At 45.9% G+C, this 26,128-nt stretch overlaps 1 protein-coding gene across 7 annotated transcripts in view; it reads left to right on the top strand.

Annotated features, from left to right (window-relative positions):
* Window positions 1-6,726: 6,726 nt before the first annotated feature.
* The window catches only part of plekha7b (pleckstrin homology domain containing, family A member 7b), a 90,433-nt gene continuing 71,031 nt past the window's right edge, over window positions 6,727-26,128 (top strand). For all 7 annotated transcript variants that reach the window (XM_080844012.1, XM_080844010.1, XM_080844009.1 and 4 more), the window contains exons 1-3: window positions 6,727-6,778; window positions 6,897-6,973; window positions 7,186-7,243. In XM_080844012.1, the coding sequence (XP_080700138.1) occupies window positions 6,756-6,778; window positions 6,897-6,973; window positions 7,186-7,243 (158 nt within the window). In that variant the 5' untranslated portion in view covers window positions 6,727-6,755. The remainder of the gene's footprint in view (window positions 6,779-6,896; window positions 6,974-7,185; window positions 7,244-26,128) is intronic.

Genomic DNA, 26,128 nt, shown 5'->3' with positions numbered 1-26,128 from the left:
GTTTAGTCAGCATAGGATTTCACTTCCCTAAGGATCAATAGGGATCCCGAGCCAAAATCCATTGTGTTTAGTGCCTTAAAATGATTCTTTAGTACTGAAGAAACAATGCAGTAGAGAGCAGAATAATGAATGTTTTAAATCTTACAATCCTTCAGATGTAGACCCAATAAAATTGATATTGCATGGTATGTTTTTCAAAGGGATATATTGAAATATGCTGTAATGTAGTAGACTCAGTCAGAAGAGAGATATCCCATGCCAGCCAACAGGCATAGAGTTCACACTTAACTATCACAGTGGCGCTGGTCATTTTCCATGGTGCCTTGTATGCCAGCTGCCAAGCAGAAGCACTTTATTCCAGCTTTCATGTGAGTTTCTAAAGACAAGTCTGTTGAGGTGATGTAAACTATTACCTAGTTGAAGCCATATACCTGCTACTTCAGGGTGTGAAAACAAATGTGATTTCTCATGTGTCTCAATTTCAGGAATTATCATTTCAAGCAAAAAATCAAGCTGAAAGAATTTAATAGACTTTAACAGCAGCTCCTTGTGCCGCCCCATCTCCAGAGAAGAAGGTTCTTGTGGCACCCCATCACCAGATTAGAAGGTTATTTGATATTCAATATTAAGTAGAAGGTTTCTGTACCGCCTGATCTCAAGCAGGAGATTATTGTACCGCCCAATATCAAGCGGAAGGTTCCTGTACTGCCCCTTTCCAAGTTGAAGGTGCCACGCCATCTTGAGTTAAAGGGGCCTGGTGCCATAAGAACAGAAAGAACAAAGCTTTTGCTAGGCTTGATAATGCCTGCCTATGCCATCCCCTGTCTCTCTCCCGCTGGCAGTGGCTCTTCTCTAGTGAGCTGTTGTGGCTCTCTAGGCTGTCAACTGGGCTGTGGCCCCTTTGGTCGATGGGTTGTCTTCTTTAGTGGTGGTTTCAGTGACCAGAATTAGCTTTGCTCTGGACCCATCCACCGTATCCCATCACCTGGCCAGCAGATACAATCCAATGGATACGTGGATCTTAGATCTTAGCTGGCCAGAGAAACCGGATAATGGCCGCCTGCCCAGCAACTGTCACCTGCAGCGACTCCTTTCCCTTCATCTGTGCCCTCTCTCTGGTGGCCATGCAGAGCTTTGTGGCTGCCCAGCCTGGTGGTCGTGTGTCTTTGGTTCTGTGCAGTGTTCCGGGGGCGTACAAGCACATGCTCGGCTTCTCTGCATCTGTGGCACCCCTCAGACTGCCCTGTTGCTCTCTTGGGACTCTTGGGCGCTGGGGAGCTGCCACTGCTGGCTGGTGCGTTACTTCTCCTTCCTCACTGTCTTCCAGGTCAGCTTGGCGCACACAATGCTTTGGGCTGGTGGACTGCAAGACATGCTCCTCTCACTCAGCCTTTTCCAGGGTTAATGTCAGAGAGCTGGGGGCACTATCTCATAATTCAGGGCAGGGTTCACTGTGTCCACCCAATAGGAACATAGTTGAACTTTTACTCTTTAAGGATACTGAATTGTAGCTCTCCAGTTGTGCCCTACTTAACTGCAACACTGAGAACCCCCCATCCCATTAATTCTATCTCACCTGTGATGCCAGTTCACCTATGGAGCACTTGACAGCCTCTCGCTAGTTTCTTGCTGCTTGCTTCGGGGGCTGGAAAGTGCACAACTCCCAACTGTTTGTCAGTAGGCCTACTTTAACCAATTCATCCCTTTTCCATTTACAGAAGTCCTACGATTTTTCTTTGAGATGTGCATGTTTTGATTCTTACTGCCGTCGCAAGTTAATAGTTTCATGCTCAGCATGGTTTGGCAAATGACACTTCGGAAGGAAGCTATCATTGGAAATAAAATAAAATTTGATATAAACTGGGTTGTGGGCCTTGTGTTACGACCCTGGCGGGTCTGGGCCCCGCCCTGTGATATTGGCATGCCTGTTCTCTCTCCCTTGTTTTTGCAATCTCTCTCTGTCTCTGCAGCAGGTGCTTTGTGCTGGTGGCTTGCAAGACATGCTCCTCTCACTCAGCCTTTTCCAGGGTTAATGTCAGAGAGCTGGCGGCACTATCTCATAATTCAGGGCAGGGTTCACTGTGTCCGCCCAATAGGAACATAGTCGAACTTTTACTCTTAGCTGGGCTACAAAAACCCTGACCAGCCGACAGTCGAGGCAGCTCTGGTCCTCCTGGCATTTGGATCTCCGTTGTCGTTTGTTTTGTTAGCCTATACCCCTAGACTGACTTTGCTTTACATCTTTGGTTACCATTCATAATACTGAATTTCACCACACTTTTGCGTTCTTTATTATATAAATAAAATCTTTCGTTTAATAAATAACTTACTATTATTGAAAACTGCGTGGGCTCCCTTTCTTGTTTCTTGCATTGAGCCGTGCACGTAACACTTATTACGAGTAAACAGATGTTACTTTCCTCTGGTGCTTTGTTTACATGTGCATCAGCTACTGGCAGATGGCATCCACTCCCTATTGCTTTGAACACATCATGACTTAACAATAACTGAGGTCAAGTAACAGGAATAAAATGTTAAGAAGCATTAAGTTCAAGTCCGTTTGAGAGACACTGGCTTATGGAAAAAAGGCCTACTTGTGTTTGAGAGCTAAGAGCCTACACATAATGATTTAAAAAGTAATCCCTTTGAGTGATTCATGTAACTGTATTCTGATTACCACCTATTTCAATTGTTGTAAATTGTATCTGAATACAGTTACTCGTATTTTGTATTCTAAATGCGTACACCATTGCATATAGGCTATTCTGTATGACTGGCTGAAAAGGCACTCACTTGAATCACTTAATGAAAATACCAGAGCCTAAAGTTTCTTCTAGCTTATCTATTTATGAATAAAACGTGATTTGAAATCAAACTATTTAATGTGCTGAGGGTAGGCCTACTCGATAAGCAAATAGAAGCCGAACTGTAACCGAATATAACAATTTCACCACAAGAGGTCAGCAACTGACTGGACTAAGTTAGTTTAGGTTAATGGACTTTGGACTTTCGAAAATATATCATGGACAGTTTAATACAACTTTTGTGTATCATTGTGGGATAGATTTGTGCATCACCAAGCTGGACATATTTTCAGGGTCTGCAATGCCAGTTTGCTATACAATTAAGATACTTTTTCATGCAGCTCATCAATCAATAATGATAAGCCCTACAGTGTTGTCAGTGGCCTAATCACAATAGCTGGCTCTCTTCCACCTTAAGCTTAACAGCTTATTAAAGTGAAACTATCCTTTACTGCAGTAATTCATTTGGGTGGAATAGGCTTCTCAGCCCGGCTGCTGATTTAATTGTTGAGGAGGGCACTTCTTTGGAATAGTGGCATGCATTATTAATTTGGAGTCTGCATAAGATGATAGCAAGAAATTGTAAAGTGTATCAGTTCATAAGCATCTGCATTGCATTTCTGTGGCTTGGCCACGGTTGAGAATGGAACGCCTTTTCTTAATGCTCTTGATTTCTTGGGCCTCAAGATAAGAAATGGTGCAAGAGATTGAAAAAATCCCTTTGTGTAAGTGTACTGCAGAGCTCACTCAGCAAGCAGTGATTCAACTGTAGCGGCTGCTGTTCTCCTAGGAGAGAAAGTTAACATTGAGTCACCTTGCCTTGCTGCATCGTGGGCCCCTGGCAGTGTGCAAGCAGCAATCAACTGGACCTACACTGCAGCGCGGCAGAGGACTGCGCATCAGCGTCCTGAGTGAGTGAGTGAAGTGTGTGTGTGTGTGAGTGAGTGAGTGTGTATGTGTGCTTAGCAGTGTGTATCCAATTAATGTTATGCAAACATTTCAAAGCTAATAATATGATAGCATAGCCTAGTGCATATGATATGAGAGTGTGAGACAACGGACCGCCTTCAATCTTTTATAACAATTCAGTGGGTGGTTTTATTCCTATTCCTACCTCTCCCAAACTTAGTTTTGAAGAACTTCACAAAGTCACTTGGCATCATCCTCACTGCATCAGTCTTGAGAGTCGGTTCCTGGGACGATACTCCAGCAGAGAATGCAATGTGGACAAGACGGATGCCTGAGAAAAGAACACAAGGCCAGGGCGTGTGTTTGCTGGTTTTATTTGATGGTCTTATTGTAGTCAGTAAAATGAAGGATACTGAGACAGTCTGCATTGGTTGTTGTGGTTCATGCATATACTAAATACACTAGCTAAGTATTACACTATATACATAATAGTTTACTTATAGATGATACTGTTCCAATATGTCGAGCATTAACTGAAAGGATTCAGTGTGTTACCTCAGGCATCTGTAAGTGAATAAACTCATCATGGTTTATACCATTTGTCCTCTTAAAAGATACTTCTGTTTTTTTTCCCCCTTTCTGCCTTAAAGATAGGCAATGCTCAGATCAACTGGGAACAAGGAAACAAAAGAGCCTTTTCTCAGGGGTGTGATTCAGTGATCAAATATTTATACCGCGCTGAGGTGTTTGATGTTGGAAATTTGGAAATGGTCTGTTGCAGCTGGAAACAAAGATGGAAGTGCCTCACATGTAAACATTTCCCTCTTTGAGATTTATTTGGAGGTTGTAGAGGTGTTCTGTAATATACCATTACCGTAGCCTAAGCTTTTCTTTTAGTGAAATGATGTGTCAAACTGCACAAAAACACTCTTAAAAGGTGGCTGAGAGCTCAGTTTGACAAAAAAAAAATATCTAAAAAATATTAATACTTTCATTTTCATAGATCTTGGTGGAGAGGTTGATTGTGGGCCAAGGAAAAACCCACTACATTTCGGATTGGATGCGAATCAAGGTGTGGATCCAGTATTTTTCCAATTTCTGTACAATTTACCATTTGCTGGTCTTGGCACCCCATTGGTCAGCTTACTTTTGAAATGTTACAAATGACAAATTATCCTGTTAAAAATGTAATAAGTAATGTTACTATTTTCATTACTTCATCAAAGTTGATTACTTTTGATTGGCAGACGAGAGGCGATGCAATTTGTAATTTAATTTTTCTCTTAATTGTAACAGATTGCAATTACATTTATTTTGTAATTTAATTACATAACAGCCTTACATGTACCTACTTACTTCCCATCCCTGCCATTGGCCTTAACAAAGGTCTGCGGCCTCATAGTGCCCATCTAGTTTACTCATGTGAAATACAAACGGACAGCAATCTGAGATAAGCCATATTTATATGATCAAGAATGTCATACCTCCCTGCCCTCTGGCCCTGATGGTCCCCAGTGGTTATTTGTCTTAGTTCCTGCCTTGGTATAGGTGGCATGGAGGACATTGCACACCTCAATTGCCTCTTGGTCACAGGCACTCTAACTGATGGTAGACAAAGCGACTGACATGTCTCTATACAAAGCCAAACACACACACACACACACACACACACACACTTCAGGTGTCAAATCCCTTGTCTTGTAGGGCTGTAGGAAGGTGCACACTCCTTAACACGTGTGCCGTGAACCACCAATTGGGGCCTGCCGTTAATAAGTTTTCCACCACACTGACTCTGACTGTTGTTGACCTATTTGTTTTTCTTTTGTAACAACCTTGCCCTGCCATTGAGAGAGGGAGTTTTGCTTTTGGTTCTTTTGTGAACTTTTGATTTGACTTTGATTTCATTCCAAATGTTCAGGGACACTCACCAGCACCATGAATGCATTCAGTGAAAATGTGTAATGCTGCTTGGTATGGCAAATATTTTTTATACAGTGAAAGTCCACATGCAGGTTTTTACAAGGCAAAGAGCGTCAAAAGAAGTATACAGTGGACATTAAATATGATCATCTCCCCATTCTTAAGATTCTTAGAAAGTAAAACTGTGTAACCTAGAATGTTGATTAATAATTCAGCACTACAAAGAGCTGTGCTGAGACCGGAGCAGTGGCAGGGAGCTTGAGAAGACAGCTGGTTCCAAAAAGACAGGTGTGACAGGTGGCAAAAGATGACATGGTAACATAAAAAATATCTGTTGAGGCTGTACCAAATGGCGATGGCCAAGGTTATATACACTTTTTCCCCCAAAAAATATACATATGTGATCGATGTCAGGCTTCTAATATATGAAATAGCACATGTTTACTTGTACAAATTATCTTAACTAGAAGGCCTACTATTGTTTTGTTTTTGGCCACTCATGGCACAACTCAAACTCCCATCTTCTTAAAAGTTGTATGTTAATTTCAACAATACCCAATGAGTAACCATGAACGAGTATCCTCGTACTGAAGTCGTTGTTGCTTAAGACGAACGTTTTCTAATTCAAGACGCAAATAATGGTGGACCGATATCCCATATACTAATATTACCGCAGTATGGGCAGTTACAGACTGCTCGTGAGATCTGCAGTTTGAAGCTGGTACCCGGAATGTTAAGCCTTTTACATCCTAGGGCGTGCATACCGAAATCCTCCCAATTCCTTCATAATAGTCTACTAAGTAGCTCGCCTAACACCCCATTAACAATAGCGTGTGCCAAATTGCGTAGGATTCAGTGACTTCACATTTTACGCCAAGCGTTACTCTCATCGCCCTGCCGTTCTTTCCTCTTTTTTTGTCGGCTTAGAAAGTGGGACAAATACGCGCTGTACTTTCTCCAAGTTTGGTCTTCCCCTTTAATGGCAGTGCAGCCCTAGTGGTGGCTACTGGACTGTCGGATTCCTTGGGAACTCTGCGGAGAGAAGAATGAAATAGCCTTCACTCCAAACCAGGATCATGGCGGCTCCGCTCGGGCGGGACACTTTACCTGATCACTGGTCGTATGGAGTATGCAGAGATGGCAGGGTATTCTTTATCAAGTGAGCGTGAATTTAATCTTTAAGAACCACCAATGCCGACAGAGTCATATTTTATCATTACACTTTCATTTTTATGCGTTCAGTAACAGGTGTTTCTCTTTCAGTGACAAAACTCGGAGCACTACTTGGCTCCATCCCCGCACTGGTGAACCTGTCAACTCAGGACACATGATACGATCAGGTGAGGAAAAGACTTGGTCGTTCACTAAAGTGTTCCAAAATCCCGTTAGTCCTCCACGTAGCCCATGCTTGATTCACCTGATGTTTTGTGCTCCAAAATCGCTGCGATTGATGGTGGTGCATCATTGCACAGCACAGATGCTGCTGCTGCTGACTGTAAACTTGTGTTGCCCCTGCAGTGTGAGGTCCAGCTCATACTTCTCTTTTGTGCAGATTTACCTCGTGGATGGGAAGAAGGGTTCAGCGATGATGGAGCCAGCTACTTCATTAAGTAAGAAAGTGTCATTCATCTGACGTTTAAAACTACTTCCGCACAGGCTGCTGCTGCTGCACTCTTAAGCTATCCAAGGGGTCTGTAGAATGCGACGTGTGGGGTGGAACACCGATCACGTTACATTGTTATGGTCGAAACATTTTTTTGGCCCAATGATACCTTGTAGGGAATGAATATCTCTTAATGGATTATTTGGTGGGTCACATAAATTGATTTATTTTTGGCGCGTTAGTGCTGTGCCAAGGTCTGCAAAGGAATTGACTGCTCCTCAACTTGCCTGAAGAAAGGAGGCAGATATTTCACGACTTGTCTGTATTGTTATGTCTTTGGCATCATCATTCTATTATGTATTTGTGTAGTTTCTGCCAGGGTCCTCCAGCACCTTCCACACAGTAAATACAATAAGACCTGTGCACTAAACGACACCTGAAAAGGCAAATGGGTCCCTTTACTCTCAGTGGGCCGGCCTTGCTCAGGTATTCCTCTTAAGCCACATTTTTCGTTTAAAGTCCAAATGATGATATTCATACTTCCAGGACAGCAGTCATATGAGTCCAATAGTGGCCCCATATCTTGATTGAATCAGAGCTAGAAGGAGGGGTAAAGGGGAGAGTCTGGCACAGCTGTGATAGCATTGGCTGTGTGTCAGGAGAGTTCTCTCGCTCTCTTCTCCTGGCATTCACTATTGATCTTCTGATACATTATTTCCTGAAGTCCCCCCCTCTTACTGTTTACACTGAGACTGAGGTCACAGACTTGTAGCACATCACATCTGGTGACAGCGTTCCTATGCACAGCCACCAAATGAAGACTTTGATAGAGGATGTACAGAATGTATCACTTTTATTTGAATGGTTAATTTAAGGAATACACATTTATAGTAACATAAATTAATTCATTTCCACCGGAAAGGACGAGGGGAACTGTGAATGGAGAGCAGCACTGGACAGCGACCTGAACAAGGGGACGCTGATGCCAATTATTACCTACTGTATCACTATGCCCATATAATAAGAAGAAAGGGCACTGCCCAATAGGACTAGAGTAACCAACCTATTAAAATTCCACTCACATACTGCAATGTGTAAGACCTTCATACTCACCCTCCCAGCATCACGTTGTGCCCATTCTGTGTGTGTGTGTGTGTGTGTGTGTGTGTGTGTGTGTGTGTGTGTGTGTGTGTGTGTGTGTGTGTGTGTGTGCCCATGTGTGTGCCTACATGGTGACAGAGATATATGGCATGATCACACACTCAGTTATGGTTGGTGCAGGGGTTCCCAATGTGACTTTCTTCTTCCATCTGTGGGTTATATTTGTAATCTGCGCTTGTACAGTTTTCACTGACCCCCCCACCCCTCCAAAAAACCCTTTGTTTGTTTTCTTATTTGTTTGTTGAGAATCAGGGTAATCATTTATCTACTTTTGCTTGCTATTTTCTGCTGCATTTCACAACTCATTGGTTTATACCGCAGGAGTGAGCCTTTGGCTGTGGTGGAACAGATGGGTCCCACTGAGACCCTGTACAGCCAACAGACCCCAGTGCTAACAATCAGCTTAGGCAAATCAAACACCCACAGACCAACAGGATGGGCTCAACATGTGAAATCCTGCTCTTCAGCAATGCACTGTACGCTTTGCTGCATACACAGATGAGGTAGCATCACTGCGTGGAGGCTGTGATGTAGGGAAGTCTGGCACAGGCAGAACAGTTGTTTCTTGGGGCCATAACATGCACATATATAAATCTTGATGTGCTTAGTTTGTTGGTATCAGCAAAAGTCAAACTTTTTTGTACTCAAAGCATAAAGCCATGTTAGTTTGAAGAGATGACTTGGAACACAGGCAGATGATGAGAACAGTAGCAAGAAAACCAGAGAAAGCAGAGAAAACCCCTGGGACCTGGGGGGTGTAAACAGGTGGCAGAAAGAAGAAGAGGAATGTGCAGAAACACTCATAAATTGGCTTAGCTCCCAAGGTATGCAACATGTTTGGACCATACAGTTCTTTAGCTGGTAAAGGTCATTTTGCCTCCCCTCTGCATTAAGCCAATTAAAGTAATGCATGTTGTTTTTTTTACTCTGGGTGTGTGGATATGAAGCTACATTCCCCTCAAGCAGGGCAACTTTGGATGGCCAAATTGATTTTATATGGTGCAACTACGCAGCCCCTCTCTACTGTCTGATTGAAGGCTTGTGCTTTGCTTTAACTTATTCTTATGAGGGGTTATGAAGAATCGCCTTCATTTTCCTGTGTGCTTTTTCTAGGGTGCACGGTTGATTAACTTGGACAGGTCGTATGCACCAGGTCAGGCCAGGATACTGCAAAAGCATTTTTGGGAACACAGTATCTTTCAGTGTGTCCCCTAGTTGTTTACTCTGCTATGCACTGTGATTCTGAGTCCATTAGCGGCTTGTCTCCTGTTTTGCATCTCAATGGACTTGCTTTGTGATGGAGATATTTATTGGTTACAGCAAATGATGGCACTCGGCCTACGAAAGGAATGAATGCATAGTTGGCACTGGAAATGTTGAGTTTTAAAGGTCAGAGAAAATGATTTTAGAAATGTGTTATTGCTGACAGTTTTATTGTGCCCCATGTGAAGGGAGTCATTGTTACTTCCCTCTTCTGTCCCTCAGAAAAGAAAAAAACTATACTGCCCAGAGCAGTACGAGGGCCCAAATGTCAGGGCTGTAAAATAAATCGCTTATTTGTTGACCAAATGACTGTAAGGTTCCTGTTTTGATGTGGTACTGGTTCTTGACCTTGTTTCCTTTGTCCGATCATCTGATATAGCGCAGCACTGGGACTGCAGATACCAGTGCCTGCACTTTGTCGTACCAGAATTGTTGATCTGACAAGACACACAGTGTAAATGCAATTACACAGAGAGCTACAGTAGCATGTCATGATAATTCAAATGTATGTTGTTGATCACACTGGGAGGTTGAATAATTGATCATATATTTATCCTTCAGCCCATTACACTTGCCTGTGCTGATGCCTGAGCTTCATGAATAATTACATTGTTCATTGTTTTCAACTGCAGCTCCCAGTCAAGCTGGATATATGGGATGCCATTAGATTACCATTCCCATGTGAAAATTGCTGAGACTGTATCTGGTCTCGTGAACCTGTAAATTAAAATCCGCAATTTATCTTGATGTCACTTCAGTGCAGAGGGCATGTTTGTTAGTTGAAGGACATTTATGGTTGTACCTCACAATTCACCTAAAGTGTTGGAAGCTGGAATATCACCTCAGAAGGAGCTTGACTTTTTTCCCACCCCTTTCATCACAGCCTACCCACAGTGAAATAAATCACTGCAGGACATAATGAACTGCATAAAGTGGAATGTGTAATGTCGTAAACACTTGCCAGATCACAGGAGAGGTGTCTAAGCTGTCCTTGAGCAGCACGTCAGTGATATTTCCCTTACATTAGCATCCACTCCAGGGGGATGCCGTGTTTTCTGCTGATGTGCAGCTTATTATACTGGTGGTTAATGGGAAGCTGTTGAGAATACTGCACGGTGCATGAACCCTCCCACATCAGAGTAGTGTTTGATTTACTGCAGCCTTGGCCTCTGCCAGAGTTTTTTAATATGTCCTGCTTGTGCTTCGTAAGGTGACGGATGCATTACTCTCCCCAAAAAGCCCACCTGTCCGTGCCCCCTGTTGCACTCAGCTAATTAAGAGATATGAATAGAACCGGGATGTTTGCCGAGTTTAACATTGGCAGAAGCCTTGGCGAGTATTTGTGAATAAGCCGAGTCATAATACCATGATTCCCTGCTTGGTCATGCATTGAAAGGGCCCACATGGGTTATCTGCTCAGTGTTTGGACAGAGCAGCAGAGGGGTTAATCTAGTGGATGGTAGGCAGTGACACTGAGCACATAGAAGCTCTGTGTGTGTGTGTGTGTGTGTGTGTGTGTGTGTGTGTGTGTGTGTGTGTGTGTGACAAAAGGTCAGCTTTGTGTACAGTTCAAACCCCTGGGCGAGATGTCCGTCGAATGACAGTGTGCAGAGAATTGGCTTTCATCCTCATGAAAGTGGCTTAGCTAGATCGTCACAACTTCAGAGAGTGCTGTGACAGACGGGTCTCAGCAGGGCTGCCCGGCCTGCAGACTCAAAGACAAGCGCAGCTCAGTGATGTCTGAGGAAGAAAAGACAGCCCACGCCTCCTTCAACCGAGCATCCGTTTCGCTAAACGCCCTCACCTGTCCCACAGTGAAGCTGGTGAAGGGTGGCAGGTTCTGCTAATTAAGGCTCCAATCTGCTGCTCCCTCTACAAGGCCTTCAGCTGCAGCATGTCTGACGCAAGTCATATTGCCTACATGGTTGAGTCAGAGCATCTCTTGAGATGAGGGAATCGCCTGGCTTGTTCAGCCCTTATTCAGTCAATATTTAAAGTGGGACAGAAACGTCTGGAATGTCTCGAGGCCATTCACTGTGGAAGGGGCACTGTAAACTTTGCTTGTTGGAGGAGCCATAGAAGCCTAGCTGCAGTGGAACCCCTTGTGTGGGATCTCTGTGTGAATTCCTGTTTGGGGAAAAGAATTGAGAGATAAATCCCAGCATGCCAATGCTCTCCAAGAGTGTTTGGCTTACTGCGGTTTTCACAGATCCTCCAGGCCTCTAAGAAAACCCAGAGGAGGCCTTGGCATTCTTGATTGGCTGTGCTCCGTACTGAGATGAGGCAGTCTCTCAGTCACTGCTTCAGTGAGAGTGTAGGGATCCAAAAACAGTGCCGATTTCAGTTACCCTCCACATTAGTCTTTCCTCTCTGACTCAGATACTGAATGGAGACATGGTGCGGGCATAGAGTCGTATAGATGATTTTTGTATATCAACACAATGCAGTTGTGAGCTTCAATAAGAAAAACAACAGGAAACACAGGAAACCTTTGGCCTGTTAGTTGTTTATCTGACCAGGGAGGGAAGAAAGGGTGGGCACAAATGTTTAAAGAACCCCCCTACCTCACCCCACCCACTGCCCCAAACTCCTCCCTCCCTCCCTCCAGCAGTCTGAGCGCAGTCCAAGTCCGCTTGTTGCTGCCGTGACAACAGCCTGTTGCTTGTGCAGCAGGTTGCTGGAGTAAAGGGGCGGGAGCACAATGCGGGGATTGTTTAGAGAGAGCGGGCGTAGTAAAATCACCCTCATTTACATCCCACCAATGGAGGCCCAGCCTGGAGTGCACTGTCTCTCACTGAATTACACCGCCTTTTTCTCTGGAGTGATGCCTGTGGATATTAGTGTGTTCTAGTCATGTTATTCGTCACACTATATTTCACACAGTATTTGGGTATGGATCCCGACAGCATGTGGAATTTGTGCTGATACCAATTTTTTTAACGTAAATGTAGATACAAACCAGTTTGAAGCAGGCAGTGTGTGATCTTTTTTCTTCACTGCTGTTCCTCTTCCCCTTTAACAAACTGGCAGGTGGAATGCTAGCACCAGAAGTCAGTGTGCGTTGGGAGAGGTGCAACCCTATAGCTCCCTGAAGGCACCGAAACACAATGGTCTCCTGGTTGTCCGAACAATATCTTTTTTGTCTTTTGGGTATGTGTCTCTGGAAAGGCCACGGAAGTGTTGCATTTCTGTGAGACCGTAGACCCATGTGGATTGACTGCCTCCCAAGCCTGTGTGATTCCCTAAGCCACTCCACTGTGTATGTAACCGCAAATAGGATTTTTGGAACTATTTTCTGTTTCAGACAATAATGTGCCCTGTTTGATCTTTCCGTTACTTTCCTTGTTTTTTTTAATTGGTTTTGTCCCCCATTCGCCTCTGCCATTCCCAGGGCACAAAGAGTTAATTAACCATACGATGATACAGAACTGTGGAGGAAAAGCCACTTTAAATGGAGATTAAAGGAGGAAGAGTTCCCCGGTGGCAGTGGTCGGGATCCTGCCAGGCTCTGCTAACAGAGCATTCTCTCTTTTCACAGAGCTTTTCTTAGAATGCGCAGCCTTGCCAGGTCTGACTGCGGGAGTTTCGAGAGACCCTTTAGGTTGACCTATGACTCTCTCCCTTTTTTTAGCTGCATGTATCCAAGAGTCAAGCACCACCCCTTTGTCCCTCAAACAAAGGCTGAAGCTGACCCTGAGGAGAATGTGAGAGGTGAAAAGGTTCTTTTAGAGGCAGCGTCAAAAATGAGTAATGATTATTTAACTTCAGACCACAGAATCAGTTTAGGTCATTGTAAGGTCTTTTACTCTGTGTTTGTCTGGACGTGTATTGTTTTTGTTTGCAAGGACACAAAAAAATATGGAGAGAACAACAGTTATTGTAGGTTAACTAGGTCACTTTAAAACCTCATGTTGTGCTTGTTTGAAAATCTGCTGTGATATATTGAACCATTTCAAAATGACCTGAAATTGCTAAAATAACATTATTTTCAGAATGATGTTTTTACATTGACTTGAGTTGATAAATCTGGTTTTCTGCACAGTATTAAGACAATCATACAGTGTTGCACTGAATTTGAATTGGTCTTCATTATTACCTCCACTAAAGAGGTTGTGTTTTCCGTTTGTTTGTCTGTCAGCAGGATCATGCAAAAACTAACTGGACGATTTTCATGAAACTTTGTGGAGAGGGGGATCATGTGCCAAGGAAGAACCCATTACATTTTGGAGCGGGTTCATTTCACTTTCTTTAAAATTGTGAGATATTGGCCCTGGTGGAGGTCTGCGCTCTCGAGTTCCCTTGTAGTTCCACCTGCGTTCTCCAGAGGATCTTGTTGCTCATGGTTGATGAGCAGGCATTTATTGTCAAACCTCCGCCCCTGTAGGAGGAGATGAAAGTCATGGCCAATCGTCAGTATGGATCAGTCACCTGCGATCTGCTTCACTTCAGTTCCCCTTAATCACAATTGAGCTCCTCCTTCCTCTGTCAGGTGCAGTGCCCTTGCTCACGGATGCTGGAGGGTTGCAGCTGTTTGTGGAATGAGGTGTAGAGGACTGGCTGAGCTGGACTTGAGTTGATACAGGCTATAGCTGGTTTGCTTCCTGCAGTGTTTGGCAGGCAGCGCAAGCCACAAGGGAGGCTGTCTGTCTGCAGCTTTTGCTCCGGCTGTTTCCACTACAGTCCCTGTGAAAGGGCAGATGTGAGCTCTTGTCCACGCACTCACAGCAGAGCAGAGCTGCCTGTCATCCAGTGCCTTGACAGTACATAAGCTTGTGTTTTTGTGTTTACATTACTCATAACTGGCACTCGTCTTGTGAAAGGGAATGCTGAACATTGCTATAAATATGTCAAATGAAGGCGATATAAATGCATGTTGTTAATGCTCTCCAGTCAAGGTGCTCTACACTGAGGTATTTCACAGAGTAAGAGGGTAGGCGTTATCATGTACAGTTTTTTTTTTTTACAAAAAAATTGCCAATAGCGTTACTCTGACATGGCAAATATGCTTGAGGATTGACTTAATCGGTCGGGGGTGTGTGTGTGTGTGTGTGTGTGTGTGTGTGTGTGTGTGTGTGTGTACCAGAGGATTTTATAATCCCACGTGCTCTTTGATGACGAGTGTAAAGTGGCTTGAGCGTGTGTTTGTGTGCACGCGTGTGGTGAACGTTCGTGTGCTCTTTCTTATCCTGAGTATAAAACGCTTCCCAGCACCTCCCCTCTCCTTTCATGTTCAGAACCATCAGTATGACCTTCACCTGACTTTCTCCTTAGACCCACACACACACTCTCTCTCAAAAGCACATGCACACACACACACTCCTCCCCCAACACCATGCTTTTGTTTCCCCCTCTTGTGTGATTGTAAGGCTCTACAAACACACTCACTAATCTGCCACCTTTCATGGCCGAGAACAGCAATCAGTAAATGTCCTCCTTTGCTTTATGGAGAGCCAATCGCCCGTCACCTCTAAAAGGGGCAGTGGGGACATCAGGAAGAATCTCCTCTTTTAAAGCATTGGCAATTTTCTGTGCCGATGGATGCTGAATATACATTGCTATTTTGTGCTGAACGGTTATTTGGTGCGGCATTATTGCGTTTTTCCCTGTTGACACTCTCCAGCCCATGTGATCAGGGAGGTAATGTTGCTTGTACTTATCTGCAATGTGTTTGATCCCACTGCCAGTCACAAGCTAGGGGAAGAGGCATTATACTGTGCTGTATGTGTGCTGTGGCCCCTCTCTCTTCATCTCTTTACCCCTCTCTCTTTCTTTCTCTCAATATGTCTGTCTCTTATCCTCTCTGTCTCTCTCTCTCTATATCTCTCTACCTCTCCCTCTTCTTATTTTCTCCCTTTCTGTCACCCTCTATCTCTCTACCTCTCTCTCTCTCTCTCTACCTCTCTCTCTTGCTCTATGGGCTAAAGTGATTATGCTGCGTTTTCAGTCCCATGGAGGCTGGCCCTCTCTGTGACGAGACTCCTTAATGATTTCCTTTTGCGGTGGAGGCAGTGCGCAGTGGAGCCGCAGTGGTGTGGGAGCTCGCTGCAAGGGGCTGTCGGAGTGTGTGTGTGTGTGTGTGTGTGTGTGTGTGTGTGTGTGTGTGTGTGTGTCTGTGTCTGTGTCTGTGTCTGTGTCTGGCTATGTATGAGCCATTGAAGCCGCAGTGGTGTGGGAGCTCGCTGCAAAGGGCTGTCGGAGAATTCACTACCTGCAGCATGAATCATCATGCTTGGGAAGCTACCGCTCTGGTGTTTGACCCCCAGAGCCGTGTCTGTGTGTCTGTGTGTCTGTGTGTCTGTGTCTGGCTATGTGTGAGCCATGTCTGTGTCTGCATTTGTCTGTGTGCTGAGGGTACAGTATGTGTGTGTAGTTAATCTCTCTATCTCTCTCTCAGTGTCTATCTCTCTCTCCGTGTGTGTGTGTGTGTGTGTGTGTGTGTGTGTGAGTGTGTGTGTTGCTGGGGCTAGCAGCCATAGTATTAATGACTGAATAACTGAAGAAGCACAAAAGCAAATTGCGCTGGGCATGCATGCAGTTTCCCCCAATATAGAAACTCTGGCTGTGTCAGGCTGTCCTCATCTCATGTGTGAGACCTATACTTTACAGTCCCTCCCCTAAACTTTATAGATGCTCCATCATCACCCTTCACAGTGAACAGAGCGAAACGGCCGGGCTGTCACAGTAATGCCCGCTCGTCTTTGAGGGATGAGGACCGGGCGGCTTTAAGCACACATTGTTTTTGGTGCTGGAGACAAATGGGCCTGGGGAGTTCTAGCAGTCCATGGGGATGAAGACTGACGGCCAGGCCAGACAAAGAGGGGGATTGAAGGGCCAACACAGTGGGCTCCTGTGTCCTTTGCTGGGACATGGTGGGCATGCCATCAGACGCTCTTTGACTGGTGATATTTAACCCCCGGAGCCTTCAGTGAACACATTAACTTCGCTGAGGGAGATGAGCTCCCTGTAATGATGTCCCTCGAGCAGAATGGAAGAGCAGCCAGAACCAGAGTCCGAGCCAGAAGGGCGAACTTCACAGGGCAGTAGGGAGCATGCTAAAGCCAGCATGGGGACTTGCTGCAGCTGTTTCCCCATAGGGCCAGCAGCCAAACCAGGGGCTGCAGATGAGCATGAGGACGAAGACCTGGATGATGAGGATGAAGTGCAGCAGATAGAGCTGGTAGACCTGGAACCCGAGCAGGAGCACGTAGACGTGGAACTGGAAGCCATCAAAGAGGAGAAGGATGAGATCGAAATAGAAGACGATAGGTAAAGGTTGCCAACTACTAACTGAAAATAACCTTCAGATCTTTGAAATATATATAAGCACAGGTAAATTCGTGGACTTACTGGTATTTTTTAGGTACAGTGTATTTTAAAAGATGTAATCCAATCCAGTAAACAAATGCTTTTTAAGGTGACTTATTTAAAAACAAATACCTATGTCTTCTTCCTTATTTTGGATTGGTCAACAAATGTTTTAGTGCCAAGGGATGAAAGGACATGTTTTTTCCACTTCACACCAAGCTAAAAGGTGTCTACATTGTACTGGAGCCCAGTTCATTTATTCTCAGTGAGGCACCACTGCCAGACTCTGTCAGAAAGGTGCCCTCCAACTAAAACTTCTACATAAAGTATTTTTTTTATGCCCATGGTCTTATGTATAAAAAACATCAGCATGAAATAAGCAGTGCTGTGAGAAGGCTCAGGCTAAGAAACTTAATATGGCTTTTCTTTGGGGCCGGCAGCCAGATCTGGTGGTAAACAATGTGTGTTGTCCTTTGGCCCAGACCTTCCACTATTTGGTTTGAGAAGTGTGGGATTAGACTATTCAGACCATGACTGGAATCTGTGAGGCTGTGAAAGGAAATCATAATAGCAGACCTCAGCCTCCCACTGCATGTGTGCTCTGTGGACTGCGCTGAATCCCTTTCCCCTAAAATGGTTTATCTGAGTGTAATAATAACTCCGTGCACACATTGTTGTCAGATTTATTATGTGCCTGGAGTCCAAAACACCCATTCGCCACTCTCATGTCTTTGAATGTTGTGCTGGACCCCGCACTGAAGCAAATTGGTTGTGGAAAACATAATCTGCTGGTTACATTGCTATATTTCGCTGCCTCTTGCCAGTTTCCATCAGGGATGGTCCTAGCTAAGCTGAGGTCAGAGGAAAAAATAGCTGTGGAATTTCGCAGGGTTTGTTTCTGCCAGAGAGAAGCCTACCTGTGAGATGGAGCCGGCGATAATAATGGAAATGAAGTCGTATTGAGGTTCCCACCCGGTCGAAGCTGGCACAGTCGAGAGTTCGCCATTCGAAATTAATCTTCATTTTCTCGACCTTTAAGGCTTGTTCCGCTTTGTAGGCTCTGCAGCCTCACTGGGAGCAATCTCAAGCAGACATTTAAATGCTGCTTCTTCTGCAGCATATTTCAGACACTAGTTAGAACAGAACAGTAGTCATTTCTTCGACATTGAGTTCACGGAATGCCAATGCCAATCAGTGACATTTATGTAGGGCGCCATGGATTAAAGGATATTAGTTATTGTTTTAATCAATACTTATTTTCACTTTTCCACCTGCTACCAGCTAGTTCATTGTTTATTCATGGCCGGTAATTGTTTCTCTGGGAATCAAGGGGTCGTACATACACACCAAACACATGCATTTTTAAATAAGGTATTTGGGTGTTTGGGATGTTATACACCAATACATGCTCAAGCTGAGTAGGGTAAGGGTATTCAGGACACGGTTCAGACCTGTGTCTGGTTTAGGTCCAGTATATCAGCGGAGTCGCTTACCTTGTGGTGGTGGAACAAGCTGTAATGGTACCATTGATTGCTATAATTTATGGGTGTAATTATGGTCATGAGATGCATGTCTGCAGCTCTCTCAGGTCTGCCGCTGTAGCTCCGCACACATCCTTAATTCACAAAGACAGGTCAGATCACAGGACAAATAGCCCCCGGCCGCGGTCATGGCAGGGCCTCAGCCGATATTAGAGCCTGGTGAAATATCTACGGTGAGTGGATAAAGTAATCTCTGTCTGAATAAATCACTCCCCATCCCCCACCACCTCCATGCACACCTTCCTCGTGTGTGTGTGTCTGTGTGAGACAGAGATAGAGGGAGGGAGAGAGAGGGAGGGAGAGAGAGGGAGGGAGAGAGAAAGAGTGAAAGAGTAAACTTTGGCCCAGCCAGTCAGCTGGAACATAATGAAGCACTATGCTGTTCTCAGGCCAGCCACTAGGGACTGCTGTTGAATCTTAAGCTCAGCTGTAGCGTTTGACTTATCACACTTCCAATCTTTGATCCTTAGCCTCGCTGTCGCATCTGACTGCCTTTTGTGAAGATGCTCGGGATTCTCAATTTAGAAGCTTGGTTTGGGCTGGGCTAACCTCCTTATCCCTGGGTTCATTTAGAACCTTCCCAAGCTGTCAGAAACCGGCCTCGCCCCAAATAAAAGCATGCCGACCTGCCTTTGTCATTTCCACTCCATTATGATGGCGCTCTGGAACTCAGTGATTCATCCACCTTCAGAGCGCATTCAAATTCATCCTACTGTAGCTGTAAGCATGCATGTCAATGGGATGTTATTTTGGTCCTCTGCTTACGCCTCTCAAACCTTAATCACAGTAGACAGCATGGGCCCGTGGGATTGTTGTTTGGCATGGCCCGTCCCGCGGCATGCAAGGCGGAATTAAATGAACAGGTTATCCCTGTTAAGGCTTACAGTCATTCTGTGGCTGCTCCCTTTGATCAGTATTGTGCTGTGATAATGTGGGCTAACAGGATTGTGTGTGGGTTTTTCCCCCTCATCACTGGTCCCTGTCCAGCGAGCTCCCATCTCATTAGCAGACACGATGGGCCTCTCAGTGGATCCGTCCTCAGTCATTTTCTCATTGTCTTGTTTGAGCTCTTTGTTGCTCTGCTCTGCGGATTGATTGGGCCATGCGCCTCACCTCTGGTCTGGATTGAATGGTTAAGTGCAGGAAGGAGGGTTTTAATTGCGTCCGGAAGGCAAGGTCATCAGTTAGTGCTGATCAGACGCGCCGGGAGGGGGTGAAGACGACTGCATCGCAGCTGTAACCTGAGAGACAGGAGGGCTCTCAGACCCTTCGTCTTCCTCCTCCTCCTCCTCCTCCTGCTGCTGATCTTGAGCTGAGTTGAGTTGAGCTTCTTTCCCTCCTTCATCATCTATTCCATCCTGGCTAGTGAAAAGTGCTCCCCCTCATGGGAGCAGGAGAAGGTGCTGACGGGGTTAGTCCAGGTGACTACGTGTGTGTGTGTGTGTGTGTGTGTGTGTGTGTGTGTGTGTGTGTGTGTGTGTGTGTGTGTGTGTGTGTGTGTGTGTGTGTGTGTGTGTGTGTGTGTGTGTGTGTGTGTGTGTGTGTGTGTGTGTGTGTGGTAAAGTGTGTGTGTTGGAGAGAGAGGGGGTAGAGAGTGAGCACAATGTGGGCTGAAACAGCACTAATTTCCCAGTTCGAAACCGCAACCGACACCCTTGCCGTTCGGACTACATGAGCCTGGCTTACGGACTGAGATCGAGCAGGCACACTTCATCAAGCTGGTGGTGCTCATACCTCTACTCAGCCAGTGGACCTTTCACACTCTCCTAGATATTTCTGCCTCATGAAGCTGAAACGAGAGCCAGATTCCTCTGCCCGCCGGCTACATCTGTAGATGTGTGTGTGTGTGTTTGTGCGCATGTGGGTAGGGGTGTGTGGAGAAGAGGACAGTCTCACAGGGCTCAGGAGAACAAGAAGAAGCTCCTCTTCGTGAGGCTGACGGAAGGGCACAGGAGGCCACGGTGTGAGGACGCCCGGCTCTCTAGAGGAACTGTCTAACTGTCCGCTCTGCCAAGTTTCCCAGAAGCCTCAGAGGGGGTGCGGATCGAAAAAAGACGGAGCGGAGTGGAACGTTCCCTTTGTTTTTCCGCCCCGCTGCTCCCAGAGCCTTCAGCAAAGTTAGACAGTGAGGTAAGAGGTTATCAGCTATAATCATTGATTGAGAGCTGGAGAGAGAGGGAGACGGGAAAGCTGTAATCTTTATGAATGATCCTCAAGGTCTCTATTGCATAGTCATGCATTTCTGTGGAGGCAGAGTTGACTCAGCATGTGTTCTGTTATTCAAGGGTTATTAAGCACTGATCCATTAAGTTGCTCGCTCCCAGGTATATATGTTATGTGCCAGTCATTTTAACAGCGTTGTGTAAACCAATGTGGCCATGATTTTCTACAGCTTTAGAGAGAGTGAAATTCATTTCTTGTGCTTTCTTGAAATGAATTCCTGATAGCGTGAATGTTTATCAAGGAGGTTATCTGAGACCTGGGGTGGAGGCTTTTACCTCTTTCACCTCTTTTTGGCCCAATCTGGCCCCGCTCTGTGAAATGCATCTCTTTGGCTGGAGTCCCCCGATGATGGAAAAAGCTCTCTTTTATGCAATGTGCTTTGGATTTAAGTGCATGCAGCACACTCTGGTTTTAATTGTCATTTGGATACAAAATAGGATTCTTTGACAGCTCCAGATTTCAGTTTAACAGCTCTACAAAGCTGGCATCCAGACAAGAGTCTGGTAACCACTACAGCTTTGTTATTCACATTAGTTTCCACACAAGAAGAGCAAGAGAAAGTGACCCCTTTTGCATGGAGGCATTTTGATAATTCAGCAATCACAATGATTAATGATGAACATGTTTTTATGTTTGCCTGCTAGTTTTGTGTTTTTTTTCTGTGCAACCTTCTCAGTATTTCTTTAAGTTTTGCTGTAGTTTCTGAGTCACCCATTTTCCAAGGAGCAACTTGTGTGAGTCGTGGTGAGATATCTACTCTTCAGTGTTGGATTGATTGTTTTGGTGATCCTGCAAGGTGCCAGGCTGATATCAGAGCCTAGTTTGATGTATCTAGAGGTTTGTACCGCACGGAATGAGGAATGCCCTCTATATTTCTAAACCAATGAATTGGTTCCATAAATAGTTGAATGAAGTTTCATTCAGCACCTGTGGTTATTAATATATGCTGACTCCCCTAAAACGAATGGCCTCAAATTATTAGAAATAAGTAAGCTAAGGCCCCTTCTCTTTTAAACTAACTTTGTTTCGGAACCAGTTCCAACAATTACAAAGATAGATGTTTTATGTTATTACTGAGAAATATATAGATACTTCCACTCCTCTTTTGATTGGTCTCCTCTTTGCGGTTGTATGTGATGAATGCATAGCTGAAGCTTGAGAAGCATCCAGTGGCTTTTTATAGGATTAAAACAGGGTGTATGTGTGCAGAAAGGGAGACAGGGAGACAGGTTTTGAGAGTATAGCCCATTATGGTGAAAGACATGACAGAGGAAGCTGTCTCTCTTTCCATGCAGGCATTGTTGAATTTGCAGTCACGCATGGCACTGAATTAGAAATCCGGTTTACCTAGCGGTGTCACCACCATCTAGGCTTTAAAGGGATGTGGATATAATGGGGAGGTCATGCTGAGAGGGGCGGAGACCAGATGATGGAAGATGTGACTGCGGATGCTGCTGCTGGGGTTCAAAGCCCAGGTGACACAGCCATGCACGTGGAAATCAAAGGGTGACCTTTAGCTTGACGTAGTCAGTGAGCTAAAACGTTTGTGTGTGTGTGTGTGTGTGTGTGTGTGTGTGTGTGTGTGTGTGTGTGTGTGTGTGTGTGTGTGTGTGTGGTGCATACGGGATGCGGTGTCTTCAGGGGGGGGTCCACAAGAGACCCACCTGGATAACCGCCCCAAGGTCTTTCTTCGCAAAAGGCCACGGTTATGGGTCCCATGTGAACCGGGCCTGTAATTACCCAATTAGGATTCTGCCAACTGTTAAATGAACGCATGATTGAGCTTCACTCCCATTTACTCCAGATCATTTTCACCCCGCCCTCCCCCTCTCCTTCCCCACTTTCTCAATGTCCTCCTTTCTGTCACTCACTCCCCTGTAAAGATGCTGAGTTGGAGGGGCTGGGCTTATGCCTTCTCCCTAATGGCGTAATTGTTGCCAGTTCAGATTTAGTGAGCTAAACAGCCCTGGAGCTCTCTGGTTTTTACATACGAGCACTGGGCCTGGAGGAGCATGCTAACTACTAGCGATGTGGGGGCATTGCGTGGGAGTGGCTGAATGAGGCTAAGGGACTGGAGGGAAGGCCCACACCGCCAAACCACCGCCCACCCCCCCCCCCCCCCCCACTCACACACACACACACCCTCCCGCTGAGGGGCGGCTCACCGTGCTGGAGTCATCCTTCACCTGAAGTCTATGGCTTCATTAGCTGATAGCAGCCATTTGCAGCCCTCTAATCAGTCTTCCACCCCACTGGAGCTGTGCCAACTGCTGCTGATGCCGCTGCTACCACTGTTGCTGCTGCTGCCTCTAGTCTCAACCAGGGGAGCCAGAAAGGGTTGTTCCCCTCTGTATCTCTCTTCATTCCAGTCTCTCTCTCCCTCCATCTCTCTCTCTCTCTTTCGTTACAGTTTTGCTTTTCTCCCTTGCTCTCTCTTCTCTCTCTCTCTTCAGTTTTGATTTTTTCCCCCGTTGCTCTCTCCTCCCTCTCTCCAATGTTTCCCTTATCCCTTGCTCTCTCTCTCTCTCTCTCTCTCTCTCTCTCTCTCTCTCTCTCTCTCTCTCTCTTTCTCCTTCCTTGCTCACACCCTCTCTCTCCACTCTCCTTCTCTCTGTGAGCGCACACAGAGGACGCAGTTGCAGGTCCATCATTGGAGGAGCCTCATTACGTCAGAAAGCTACTGATGGAGCATAACACACCAAAGGAGGTCTAGGTTATGGGAGCCCACCCTCTGTGTTCCCTAGGGGTGTGTGTGTGTCTGTGTGTGTGCTTTTGTGCCTGCGTATTTGTCCTACGTGTATGCATGTGAATGATCGTGCAGACAAATGCTCTACCTATTTGTGCTGTGTGTGCCTGTGAACGTCTACATCCATTCAAGCCCATTTACACTGCGTCTGACTGTGTCTGACTGCATCTATGTGTGTTTATATGTATTCCTGCTTGCGTGTCCGTGCATCCCGGAGCCTATAGCTGTGAGCGTGCTGCTGCGGGGTTGGTTGCCTCCCCTGTCTGTCCTGACTGTGTGGGTGCTAGTGCCTCTTGCTCGAGCCCGTCAGGTGTGAGAGCTCGTTCTGGCCCTCCCCCTCCCCTCCCCACATTTCCCCTCCCCTCCCCTCCCCTCCCCTCGGAGTGGAAGAACCCATAAGCGGGAAGCATGTTGAAGTGAAACTCTCAGGCAGCTCCAGAGAGCACGTCTACAGAGCAGCAGAAGGAACAGGAGCAGGAGCAGGAGCAGGGACCAGAGCAGAGGCAGGCAGCACAGCTGAATGGAATAACAGACCTGCAGTGAGACATGTCGAACCGCCCGGGCTACTCAGAGTACATTATGCATCCCGGCCAGTCCTTCTATCACGTGACATACAGGTGTGTCTGGGGGCGTATGCATATTTTTGTTTTCCTTGTCTATCTTCCTCTCCCTCTCTCTGTCTTTTACCGCTCTCTGTCTGTGTCTCTCTCTATCCCAACTTCTATCTAGGTGTTTATACATCACTTTATTTCTCTTTCTGTCTGTGTGTTTTTGTCTCTCTCTTTCTCTCTCTCTCCTTCGTACCTCTCTCCCTGTCTGTCTCTACTTCTTGTTGTACAGGTATAGGCTAATATTTGTGCAGTGCTGTGCTGATGATTTGTGTGATGCCTGGTTGTGACTTGTAGGTTATTTAGTTTAGGTAAACTTTCCTGCTGTTGCATGCATTCTCTGGTGTTGGGGGCATGAACCCCACCCAGAGGTGTTTCATGCTGTCATCGTACTGCAGGTAGGTGTAGCCATTGTGGAGTAATGGGTACTGCTGTGGAATAGGCAATTAATGTCCGCTTTTGTTTCTTGGCTCTTCCCCCAGAGCGAGACAGTCTGGTGTTATTAGTGCTTGTTCTTCAGGATCCAGCTTCATCAGTGCTGGCAATTTTAAAACTGTCAGACGATGTGTCTGCTTGTTAATGCACTTGCTAGTGAGTGTGTGTGTGTGTGTGTGTGTGTGTGTGTGTGTGTGTGTGTGTGTGTGAGAGAGTCTGTGTGTGTTCCTGTGACAGAATGTGCAAGTGTGCCAGGGAAGTTCTCTAATGGATGAGTGTGTGAATGTGTGTGCGTGTGTTTTGGGAGAGGTTGACTGAGGACACAATCAGCGCAGAGATGATCCATGAGACAGTGTGTTTTTGTGGTCAGACACACACCCCTGAATCTCATATTTCCATCCCAGCCGGGTGGAGTCCTAACCCACACAGGTCATCCCACTCTTGCGCATACACACACATACACACACACACACACACACACACACACACACACACACACACACACACACACACACACACACACACACACACACACTGACAACAGTCCTCACACTGAGCCTTTGTGTTTGCTCATGATAATCATGCCATTCTTCACTCCAAGTGGCGTTTTAAATGTATTCATGTCATGTCTCATTGGCTTTTAGGCATGTGCAGATAATGTTTGCTCTCCGCGTTTGTATGGCTCAGGTTTTATTTATGTTGTACTTTGAGTGCCTCTCCCTCTCTCTCTCTTTTTCTCTGGGGAGGAGATATGCTTTTCAAACACAGATTTTTGTCATGAATCACACCCAACATTAGGTCCTGCACTGGGCTGAAATACTGCAGAGGGCCAAGCGGATCGCTCTGTCAGCCCCTGCGCTACCACTCCTGAATCCATTAACTGGATGTTTAATGGTCCACCCATCAGCTGGGTGGATGACCTTCCCGTGGACACCCCTGCTGTGCGGGTCAAGCGGCGCTGCTATTGGAAAAAGCGGAAATTGTCTCTCTTCATCTTTTGTGGCCTTTGGCCCCCGGCTGTGCCCTGGGTGTCCTGAAGAGGAAGGGGCCGAGAGCATCTCCACGATGGGCTGTGTGACCTGGGGTCGGGCTGGGGGTCTCTGGGGGGGCGGCGGTCAGGGCGCCTCCCCCTCCCTCCTGACACACACTCACACAACTGTGCGGTGACCAGATTGGTGCTGTGCGGAAAACAATTCCCCCTGGGTGGCAGAGCAGAGCGGGGGTCATCTATTTGTGTCCAGCTGGATTTATATTTAGCCTATCTGCTTACTATGCTCAGAAGGGACACAAGTAAACAGAAGTACAGTACACGGGGTAGGATGGGAAGCATGCCAAACCCTCCTGAAGTGCCTTTATATTATCAATCATGGCCGCTTTTCTGATGCTGTGCAGATTGGGCTGTTTCTTAGTAATATTGAGGATTCCTAGAATGGTTGAGACAGCTGTTTTGGACATGACACCAAGATTAATGGTGTCTATGTTAACACGTTGGTTGCTTGAATTACCCCTGTTTATGCTGAGGTAAAGGGAAAGCCTCACGTCATTCAGAAATGTGTCAGTGCCTTGGGTTAGTTAGTCTTCCATCAATCCAGCCGCTGTTTTTTTCCCTC

Source organism: Sprattus sprattus, assembly GCF_963457725.1.
Source record: "Sprattus sprattus genome assembly, chromosome: 8".
NCBI classification, from domain to species: domain Eukaryota; kingdom Metazoa; phylum Chordata; class Actinopteri; order Clupeiformes; family Clupeidae; genus Sprattus; species Sprattus sprattus.
The sequence above is the reverse complement of the archived record's forward strand: the minus strand, read 5'-3'. Positions and strand labels throughout refer to the sequence as shown.